This window comes from Rhamphochromis sp. 'chilingali' (assembly GCF_963969265.1).
Source record: "Rhamphochromis sp. 'chilingali' genome assembly, chromosome: 6".
Classification (NCBI taxonomy): domain Eukaryota; kingdom Metazoa; phylum Chordata; class Actinopteri; order Cichliformes; family Cichlidae; genus Rhamphochromis; species Rhamphochromis sp. 'chilingali'.
Genome location: NC_137933.1, coordinates 22216675 through 22227835, shown reverse-complemented (window position 1 = coordinate 22227835; position 11161 = coordinate 22216675). Strand labels below are relative to the sequence as shown.

Below are 11161 nucleotides of genomic sequence, written 5' to 3'. Positions count from 1 at the left end.
ATGAAGAACCATCTGTATAAATTATAGGGCTGTCTGCACCCTCATCTTTGTAATTTTCTCTGAAAGAATTTAATATATGATGTTAATATTTTAAAGGCTTGTTCATGCAAGATACAGATACAGAGTGTGAAGAGTATAAACTGTAAAGTACCTTAAATTTGTATTTTGATTGATCATACTTTATTCATCCCGAGGGAAATTGGGTTAAGGCTGCCAGCCGTGCCAGCACCGTCTTACCCTACCGACCATACATACATTACACAAACATCACATGGGGAAGACAGGTCAGAGGGGTATAACATGGAAAAAGCACAATATGAGGAAAGATAAGGAGAAAAAAAATAACTCCCCCCCAGACTGAGCTCCAACAGGGAGATCAGTTTTTTTTGACACTTTTTATTTGTTTAGGAACATTTTTATGCAACAAGATAAAAGAAAAAAGAAAAAACAGAAACAGTATGAGGTCATGGGAAGATAACATACACCTGTACATACATCTGCACATCCACACATACATACGTCAACAAGTCTGCATTACTAATTCTATGCATCAAAGGGTGCTGCCACAAGCTGTAAAGTCCAGCCATTTTCTCCACCGTCTCCTTCCCAAATCTCCCTGCAGTTGCAGAGTGAAAGTCATACATTCAGGGAGATCAGTTTGAGAACAGAAAAAAAAAACCTCTGCACATTTAATCTACTTCCTAGGTGTTTCTCTTCCAATATGAAACACTTTAAATATAAAACTGAATAATAACCAATAAAAAATGTCTTTAAGATATGAAAGTAGACTTCACTGCAGAATGTGGCGAGCCTGCCGCTGGGGGCGCTGTTGTAAATGGTGGAGGTTTGCTCCTGAATGTAAGGTAAAAGGTCAATCAGTGTAACGTGTCATCAGGCTGTCGACATACCGGTGTCACTCGATCGACTTGCCGGTTGTTACTCCACTACATCTCGGTACCGCTAATCTTAACGTTATCTCAGAAAATGGCCAAAAAGCGGAGAGAAACCAGAGACACGGACGGCTTGTCCGTGGCACAGGAAGAGGTGAAGGCTAATGCCAGTAACTCCAAAGTCCTGAAAGGTAGGCTCATGGCGGTAGCTAATTGTTAAACGTTAACGAAAAAGAAGAGGAAAGCAAATAGAGACAGATGAAGCAATATGACCACTCGACTGCGTCCTTTTAACTTTGAGACCGTTACGTATTGCGAAGCAGCCTGAACCAGCTAGCTAAAGTTAGCCCTGCTTGATTTCGATGCTGTACTTTGTATCGCCAAACCTTATAAACAACACATCACAAAGTTGGCCAAAAATCCACCTCAGCCTCATTTAAGGTGTAATAACTTAAATGTTTAGTCAGCATACCTACATTAACCTAATAGTTTAAATTACTAAATCTTTTATCAGCGAAAAGATAAACTGCTGGTTAACAAAGACGGTTGGGGAAGTATTCATCTCCTCCAACGGTAAAGTAAGGATATGACAAAAAGTACTCCATAAGATTAATCATAAAAGCTCTTATTTCCAGAAAAATGTGCAGAATGTAATTCTAAAGTTATTTCAGTTTCAATGTTTTTTGAGGGGGGTTAAAGTAATATTTAACCATTTTGTGTAAATGAAGTTTAATTAACTGTGCATTGTTAATTAAACTTCATTCGAGCTGCATTTCAAAAGCTCATGTCAAAAAGCTATTATATTAAGTGTAATGTATCGATTTGCATGAACTGTAAATGAAAAAGTAAAGTGCAAATGTACTCCAGCAATGTCAAAAGTAGCTAAGGTTACAGGGTGTATGTGAACCTTATTACATATTCACAGGTATTGTACTTACCTTGTACACATGGCGTGTGGATTACATATGAGTGTTTCCCTTTAGTCAAGGACTCGCATGAGTTCAGAGCTGAAGTGTTTTTTTTTTCTTATGAACTTTGTTCCTTCTTGTCTAAATGACCAGCAAAACAAACAAACATAAAAACGTATAGAGATGCATTTTGAGTTTATCATATCTTTTGGTTGATTCGGTTTGCCTGGATCCATAAAGTGGACGTAGCCATGCTGACTTAACACATTGCTTTGTAGAGTAAAACCCTTGAGTTTGGCATTTGTCTATGGGCTTTTTGGAACTGGAAGTGACCATATTAGACAAGAAGATAAAACTGGGGAGTGCCAAGTGGAAAATAATGAAGGAATAAGGAACCACCCACACTCTGTCAGAAAGGGCTAATGAGTTGCTGGAAAATCAGCTGACTTTGGAGCCTGGTGTCCTGCTGGCCAGGTCCATCTTTTTTTTTTTTTTTTTTTTTAATAAAATGTATGCCTCAAATAGACTCAGTCTTAATTTCCACCAGACAAGGCATCAGAAGTGCATAGCTATGTCCTGCTGTTAAAGAGGAAAAGTGGCACACAGCTATGAGGTTTATTTGCATAAGTGCTGGGAAGTGATATCCACACTCATTCTAAAGCTATGTGTGGACTGATGAAGTGTCTTTGTCTCAGATCACCTCTGAATGTGCTGCAAGTGATTACATCTGTCCAACTTGATTGGATCAGACAAGATGCATCTCAATGGCAGGAGTGACCAGATGGCAATACTGCTTTCTGACGTCATGCTCAGTTGTGTTTTTATGTCACACAAACTTTGTTGAGAATGTATTTAACCGCACCTTTTTAAGCATAATCTTTATTAGTGCCAAGTATTTGATTGAAGCTGATGGTAAAGTCAGCTTCAATCAAAAACTTACAAATTTTAAATATTAATTGAACAATTAAAAACCATAACATTCATATTTTACTCCCAGGTGTCAGCTTATCATCAGTGTCATAAGCTATCATCAAATATGTATGTGACACCAGACTCAGTATGTGTTGGCAGACCATCATAGTGTGCTGCAGTGTAGTAGTGTGGTTTTAAATGAGCAAACGGCAAAAAAAAAGCACTTCCTCTCTGCATATATTAAGATCTCACAGTTAGATATTGCAGTTCTCTCTTTCTATAATGTTTATGCTGAAAGCATCATTAAAGAGACAGTCTCAGCCATAGCCACAAGTGTCTCTCTCTCCCGAGAGAGAGAGATTCGGTTCCCCGTAGTGGCTTAAATGAGTGATGCTAATTATACAAAAGCTTACTTGTAGGATGTTTATCTGATTATAGTTTACTCTATGTTAACCGGGTGTTTGACTTACTTTCTCTCTCGACAGAGATTCAGCATAGCGCAGGGGGCTCAGCACGCATGTCTCTGTTGATTCTGGTGTCCATCTTCACCTGCTCTGCCTCAGTCATGTACCTTGTTTACAGGAACTTCCCAGAGCTTTCTGAGTAAGTTGCCCTGGTGTGGTTGTTTCAGCATGAAGTACAGTTTACCCAAAACACTTCTCAGATCTGAAGGAGTGGATTTTACTAGACATTGCTTTTCTGTTTAATAGATTAATTTCTGCTGTTTCACAGGTAGGGTGTATATAACTTTATTTCCATTCAGTGGCACACAGGCTTGAAAACTGAATGGTGATGAGTCATGGTTAAAAGACAAACAAACAAACAATAAACATCTTGCTGAGTACAACACAGCTTGAGCTGTAGGTCGTCTTGTGTTGAAGGCAAAGCTGTCATTATCTTGATGACTGTTTTCTCCCCAGCTAATGATGAGTTACACTTTCTGTTAGTAGTTCTGTTCGGTACCTATTCATAAAATACTCTGTATAAAAAAACTGACAGAAATTGCTTTATAACTAGTTGGGATTGTCTCTATAATATTTTGTGGTCTTTTCCTTACTGAGTGCCCTCAGGACTGTTGTAGAGTGGAGCTATACAAATGCTGTGCAATTAAATTGAATTTGGGGCAAAGGAGACAAACCACATAATGTTTGGATCTTTATTCAATGAAGTTAGGATTTCAGCTTAAAGGTTAATGAAAACAAATGCATTTAAAAATGTCTTTTGAGACCATTGGCTGCTTCAAAAGCATAATCTCCCTCAGTGTTTAGCTGCGACATTGGAGATTGTTTTAAATTCTTTGGGGAGGCTTTACTCTTTGTTTAGAAATGTAAATAAAAGAAAAATAGAGGGGCATAGCAGAGTGGAGATACAGTAAATGGCCTCAGGGGTTGCTTTGAACTCAAGCCTCCGCTATTTTTAAGTGCAGGTGAGCTTGACTGTGTTTGGAATGCCTTGCTAGTAAAATAGTTAATCAAGTGAAGAGTTAACCAAGACAGCCAGGCACCAGTGCACTCCTGATATACTTAGTTATTAGGAGCTCTGTACTGGTGGATTTTGGCAGTTTTTGTTAGGTAAATGAAGAAAAGGCTAAAAATGAGAGTAATTCTGACATAGTGTTCAAGTCCAGAACTGCTGAGATATGATTTAGAAGCAGTAAGAGAATATGTCAGCATGAAATTGGCAATGGAAAACTGGACAGATCCAGTCATTAAGCGAATGGGTTAAATGCAGAGAGGAATTTCCCCACGGGGATCAGTAAAGTATAAATTATTATTAACTGCTGGTAGACATGGTTCATTAGAAGAGTTGGACCCATAATAGTAAAACATGCATGTAGAGTTTTTCTCTGTACTTGTACAGCTTCAATTTTGAACATACCTGCTAAGAAACACACTATTCTCACTGGTAGTGCTAATTCACAAACCAATTACATAATCATTTGCTGATTTTTATATATTAAAAACGACTGGAAAGGGTTTTAAGTAAATTGTGACTGACACAAGATTTATTTTATTTTTTTCCAGTGATGAAATGGAGAAAATCAAGATCCCCAAAGACATGGATGATGCTAAAGCTTTGGGAACAGTATTGTCTAAATACAAAGACACCTACTACACCCAGGTGTTGGTGGCCTACTTTGCAACATATGTTTTGTATCCTTGGAGAAAACATCACCCTTTATGTAAAATATGTACTTTACTACTTACTCTGAACTACTTTGCTGAGGTTCAGGCTAAGTAAAGCTGTCTGGTTTGCATTGATAGTTTGCACTAGCTATTCAGTTAACTTTGTGTTAACTGAAGTTATTATTTTATTGTCTTTTTCTGGCTACAGCTTCATTAGTTTCTTGTGACTGAATCTTTCAGCTGGCATTCCTGACAAAGTATGACCATGTATGACCTTTCAGAACTGTCAGTGGTATCTCCCACGTGTAAAACTTATGACTCAGATTTTTTCTAATAATTCTTTCAGAGTGTCCGCTCTAAGTCTGCTGTAAAAGTCAAGCAAGCAGAACTTTGTATCCAATATTGGATGTCTCTGAGGATAAATCTAGTGTGTGCACACAATCTCATTTTAACTGCTCAACCTACAGACAAAGTATTACCATCATTGTAGTGGGTTTTTCTTTTAGGGCTTAAGTGGGAAGAGGAATCTTGTGTGGAGCTCATTTTTAAAGAAATACACCTTAACACTTTTACCAGCCTCCAGACTTTTGCAATCCCTGGATCGATCTTCCTCAGCATACTGTCTGGATATCTTTATCCGTTCCCTCTGGCTCTTTTCTTGGTGTGCTTGGTGAGTAAGAACAGTATGAAATTTGTAAGAAAAAAACATTGAGTTTATTTATGTAAGGATGTCAAGCCACAGCCTTTTGTTAAATAGATGGATGATTACATCTCTTAAAGTTTTTCATACAGTGGAATTATAATTTACAGTTATGGTTACATCTTTAATGACTTTAAAGAAGGGGGAAAAAAGTGATTGATTAAATGTTCCTTAGCAAGCTGCACCACAACCAGATGCTTTTGGCAACCATCATCATCAACCTCCTGCATAAGTCTGGCTGAATGTTTGACCACTTTTCTTTGCAAAATTTTCCATCTTACCACATTTAAATTAGTTTATTTTTAAGCACAATCCAAACATTTTCAAAAGGGTTGAGGTCAGAGCTTTGGAAATGCTCTTCCAGAAGTTGATCTTTATCTGTTATAAAACCAGTTTTGGTGTGTTTGGGATCATTGTCCTGTTGGAACACACAACTGTGTCAAAGTTTCAACTTTGTAGCTGTTGATTAGACACCTCAGCTTCACTACTGGAACTTCAACATTATGCACTCCACACTGTATATAAATGCCACTTGTTTTGCACATATTCAACTCTGTATATTTTATATATTTTATTATTATTATTATTATTATTATTATTATTATTATTATTATTATTATTATTATTTTATTTTATTTTATTTTTACTATTTAATTTGTAAAAATGTGTACACACACACACACACACACACACACACACGTAGGAAAATATTTAGTATACACATCCAGAAATGCATACACTATTATATATTGTACATATATTTATTAGTTTCAGGTTGGCCATTCTTGTATTTTGTTCGTTTGTGTTGTTGTGTTTGCACATCTCTGTTGCTTGTGGGGCTCGCACACAAGAATTTCACTCACATGTGCTGTGCCAGTGTGCCTGCACATGTGATGTGACAATAAAAGTGATTTGATTTGATTTGATTTGATTTGATTTGATTTGATTTGATTAGAAGAGAATTTGAAGAATTTGGAAGTAGTCTTTATTTTTTCCAATGTACCAATACCAGTGCAGCAAAACAGCCCCAGAGCCTGATACTAAGGCTATAGCTGATATCGTGTTCTTAGCCTCACCTTTACTCCCTCCAAATATAACTCTTATCGTTGTGACCAAATAGCTTAATCTTAATTTCATACGATTGTAATACTTTTCTCCAAAAGCTCTTTGGCTCGTCCATGTGGGCAGCTGCAAATTTCAGTTGAGGTTTTCAGCAGTTTGCAATTCATGAGCCTTGGTTTGGTTGTTCCTGAACATCCTAGCCAATATCCTCTCAAGGCCTTCTTCCAGACCTTGGTAAAGTGGTGACTTGTCTGATTAACTTGTACAACTGGAATCTACAGTTGTTTAGAACTGGCTCCAAGAGACAATCCCAACTTTTGTAAATCCAAAGCTCACCTTCTTAGAACTTTACTGAGTTCTTTTGATTTTTTTTTCCCACCATTGCCATGATGTTTTGTCAGTGCTTTGGTCTGACCAAACAATCCTTTTTATGCTGGCAAAGATCCAGTTAATCATGATCACTACTTAGTCTTTGTCACATTCAAAGACACTATAGAACCTTCAGCACCACTTTTTAGCTTTAGCTTGTATGTATATTTTCAACCCTGTATGGATTAGAAGAAACTCTAAAATAAATTAAAACTCGTGGACACAATTTTTGTTTTTAAAGTCATTAAAGATGTATGCTGTACAATAATTTCACTCTGTGGCCTAAAATGATCATGAAATTCATGCCCATGATGAATTTATGCAACACTTCCAACCACAACTGTAAATGTAGAGCAGACAGCAGTGTAATCACGTGGCTTTTTGTATATTTTTGAAGGGAAATTCCACATTTAAACATGCAAGGATAGAATGAAAATGTCACGTTTAACATTGTCACCAGTTTAACCTCAGTACCTGCATGAACAGCATACAGCTGCGTGTGACTATGTTGCATCATAGTCTCCTGTGACCACTTGGCTGGTTGTTGTTTTTTTTTCTTGTGGACTTTTTTTTTCCCTGTAAATACGCGATGCATTCACACTAGTGGTTTAGCCTTGTTCACACTAAACCATGATGTTTTTGCTGTTACAGCCAAGAAGGGCTTTGGTTAGTGTGAAAACCCAGAGACCTTTTCTTTGAAACTACATGCAGCTTTTCTTAACACCTCACCTCTGCTGCTAGCATTATGAAAGCGATGGAATATGGAAATTGTGTTGCATTATAGTTAATAATCATATTTAGAGATACATATTTAATTTGTGAAGGACTCTAAATGTTTTATGAGTCAGGTACAAGAAGAGTCATTTCTGCTTCTAGCTTTGAGATATTTTTTTTTCTGTATTATCTTCCTCAGTCACTCATCATTTTCTGTCTGTTGGCAGTGCTCTGGCTTGGGTGCTTCGTTCTGTTATATGCTGTCATATCTGGTGGGCAGACCAGTGGTCTACAGATATCTCACAGAGCGAGCACAGAAATGGTCTCAGCAGGTAGGAGCTTTGACAGGAAAGAACCTTTTTTTTGTTTGTTTTATTTTGGGGGTTTTTGTTCTTTTCATATATTTATGCATTTTCTTTGTGCTTTGCTTTAGTTGTACTGGTTTTGAGTTGCATTTAAAGACCCACAAATATATTGCCAAATAACAACAACAACAACAACAACAACATTATTTACCTCAAGATGCTTTATACTATAATGTAAAGACCCTACAATCATATAGAGGAAGCCCCAACAATCAAACGACCCCCTTTAAGCATGCACCTGGCAACCATGGGAAGGAAAAACTCCCTTTTAACAGGAAGAGACCTCAGGAAGAATCACGCTCAGGGAGGGGTGGACATTTTTCACAATCGGTTTGAGGGGAGGGGAGGAAGACAGTACAAACGACCTGCTGTGGAAGAGGACCAGACATTAATAATAACTAATGATCAAAGTGCTTTGTAAGCTTGTAATGAGTGAAGAAGTACTTTATGGAAATCTCCCAGCAACCTAGGCCTATTGCAGGGTAACTAAGGGTTATGTGCTTTAGCAAAAAGGAAAGTTTTAAGCCTAATCTTAAAAATAAAGAATTCAAACTGGTAGCTGTTTCCGCAGAAGAGGGGTGTGAAAACTAAAGACTGCCTCCTACTTTTAAATACCCTACGAACCACAAGGAAGCATGCAGTGTGAGAGTGAAGTGCTCTATTGGAGTGATATGGTACTATGAGGCCTTTAAGATAAGATTGGACTGAATTAGTCAAGACTTTGTATGAGAAGAGATGGGTTTTAAATTTGATTTCTCTCTCTCTATCGTGCTATACATGTTTTAATGATTGCTTAATGAGATGAGCTTTAATATCCCCAGTATTACCCCGTATTCCACAGCACAGCAGTCTTCCAACATGATTTTAATAAAAGCTGATCATTTATTTATTGTTTGTAATTTCAGAAATATTCTGCTCATGATTTTTCTTATATTTTATTTTTAATGGCAGGTTGATAAACATAGAAATCATTTAATCAATTACATCATCTTCTTGAGGATAACCCCCTTTCTACCCAACTGGTTCATCAACATCACCTCACCTGTCATCAATGTGCCTTTGGGGGTTTTCTTCATCGGTACCTTTCTTGGTAAGACTGTTTTTCTCTCTACTGCTGGATCCATTTCGGTAATGTTTTCCACCAATGACTAACCTTCATTCCACACTGATCAACAGGAGTGGCTCCACCATCCTTTGTAGCAATCAACGCAGGTACAACACTGTACAAACTCACCACGGCAGGCGAAGCCGTGTCCTGGAACTCCCTGGCTGTGCTCGGTGTACTAGCCGTGCTCTCGATTTTACCCGTCTGCTTCCAGAAGAAGCTGCAGCAGAAACTAGAGTAGAGCCCGTCACCTCACCTCAGCAACTCATCTGCTGGCTGATCCCAACATCTCCCTTACCTCGCCTCAGGAACATGCAGCGGTCACTGAAGCTGCTCCGCATCCATCTCGTAGGCGGTGGAGGAATTGCCAAGCACTCATCAACCACAAAAATGCATGCAGTGGTGGGTTGTTCCTGATGTAAAGTACAAACAGTCCACTGCTTGCACAAGTTGTTTTTGGTTTCTGTGACTCATGGTATAAATATTAGAAACTGTTTTTTTGTTGTTTTTATTTAATGCACTGCTTGTTATATAATTGTATGATCTTCTTCAGACAATAAAAGGTGCCACTTGCAGGATGCTTTCCTAAAGTGCAGGTCACAGTTGTTCCACATGGCCTTATTTCATGGGGAATAACGTGCCTGTGTTGTCTTTTTAGGAACTCTGTCATCAAACAGTGTAATCAGCATCTTGTTCAGATTATTCTGGACATTTTATTTCTAAATACTCAACAAACAGGCACTTGGACAACAGCCGAAGAGTTGCTACATCCTGTTAGTAGCACCTTTAACACCCACTCCCGTTTTAATATTTATTTCTCCTGCATTTGTCTACTTAATAGAATCTGATTAGCACTATAGCAATAATTTTCACACTACTTCTCAAAGGGGATTTTAGTCTTTTCAAAGTGCATTTTGACACAGGGTCCATGCTCTGGCGACTATATGCAGAGTTTGGGCATACATTAATATGTAGAGAAAAGGAAACGCGTAAGCACTGATCTTTGTAAGTTTGTGTTTTGTTGACATGTGAGTAATTCAGTGATCTTCCTAAAAGTGTGCCTGCTGCTTCTGCCAGACAACTTCCCTTTTTCTTTCAGCCATGTTTCCATATTATAAATCTACTTTGCTACTGAACGCTTGAAGGTATTTAAAGTACAGACTAGGCCAATGTAATATTTTTTTTCACAGGACATCCAAACTGCAGAGTGTCAAACTCAGGATCTCTAGCTGGTATTTTTATTTAAACAGTAAATGTAGATCTTGCTGGTGTACTGAACAATTCTTGAAAGTCAACACAGTTGTCTTGGTTTGTAAATTTTAAAAGTCAAAGGCTGAGATTGCTTTGTTGTTGTTTTTTTTTTTTTTTTTTAAATGTACTGTGATCATCTGCATTCATCTCCACCCTACAATATCTAACTAGTGATTTTAATATGATGGATGATCGACCATTGAGCTCAATAAGACTGCCAACAGACTGTGCAGTGTCTGAGCCTTGCCTTGCTTTTACTGCTTCCTTTTCTTCACCTTGGGAAATGTGCTGTGTTGCCTGATTTATGTTGCTAGATTGTGTTCTTTAAAGTGTTTTGAATGGCTGTTTGTCCTGTTATTTAAAAAAAACAAACAAAAAGCTTATGGATTATATTTCCCTCTAGATTTGTTGCCTGTGTACCAAGGTAACTCATTGCTCCTGCTGCTAAAAACCTTCTGGACAGTTAACAGACGGAGTGAATGTACATGTAGGTAACAAATCTTAACCTAGATCTCTTAAAAATGCATATTTAGAGTTGTACATCAGGAGATTTCATGTTTTTGCTTATGTCTTAATGGACAGTGTATCTACTGTACTACTGTATGAATATTAAACTCTCAAACCCAGATTTTAAAAGACTGCATAAACATTAATTGATGTAAAAGGAGGAGACAGCGCTACAGTAGTTAAATGGTTTTTTTTGGTTACTGTTTTTGAAACATCTGCAATGGATAAAGAACCTTCGTTAAGTAAAGTAGC

At 37.6% G+C, this 11161-nt stretch overlaps 1 protein-coding gene across 1 annotated transcript; it reads left to right on the top strand.

Moving 5' to 3' along the window:
• Positions 1–875: 875 nt before the first annotated feature.
• On the top strand, positions 876–10535 carry tmem41b (transmembrane protein 41B). The gene is made up of 7 exons (XM_080884130.1): positions 876–1081; positions 3196–3313; positions 4735–4863; positions 5413–5506; positions 7909–8013; positions 8998–9136; positions 9223–10535. The coding sequence occupies exons 1-7, from the start codon at positions 985–987 to the stop codon at positions 9390–9392; spliced, it is 852 nt and encodes a 283-aa protein (XP_080740256.1). The 5' UTR covers positions 876–984; the 3' UTR covers positions 9393–10535.
• The last annotated feature ends 626 nt before the right edge of the window (positions 10536–11161 follow it).

What these genes read in the sequence shown, in the direction of transcription:
- tmem41b (XM_080884130.1), top strand. Translation starts at nt 985, where the DNA reads ATGGCCAAAAAGCGGAGAGAAACCAGAGACACGGACGGCTTGTCCGTG. An exon ending in TAACTCCAAAGTCCTGAAAG is followed by an intron (nt 1,082 to 3,195) that starts GTAGGCTCATGG and finishes CTCTCTCGACAG; the next exon opens with AGATTCAGCATAGCGCAGGG. An exon ending in CACAGAAATGGTCTCAGCAG is followed by an intron (nt 8,014 to 8,997) that starts GTAGGAGCTTTG and finishes TTTTAATGGCAG; the next exon opens with GTTGATAAACATAGAAATCA.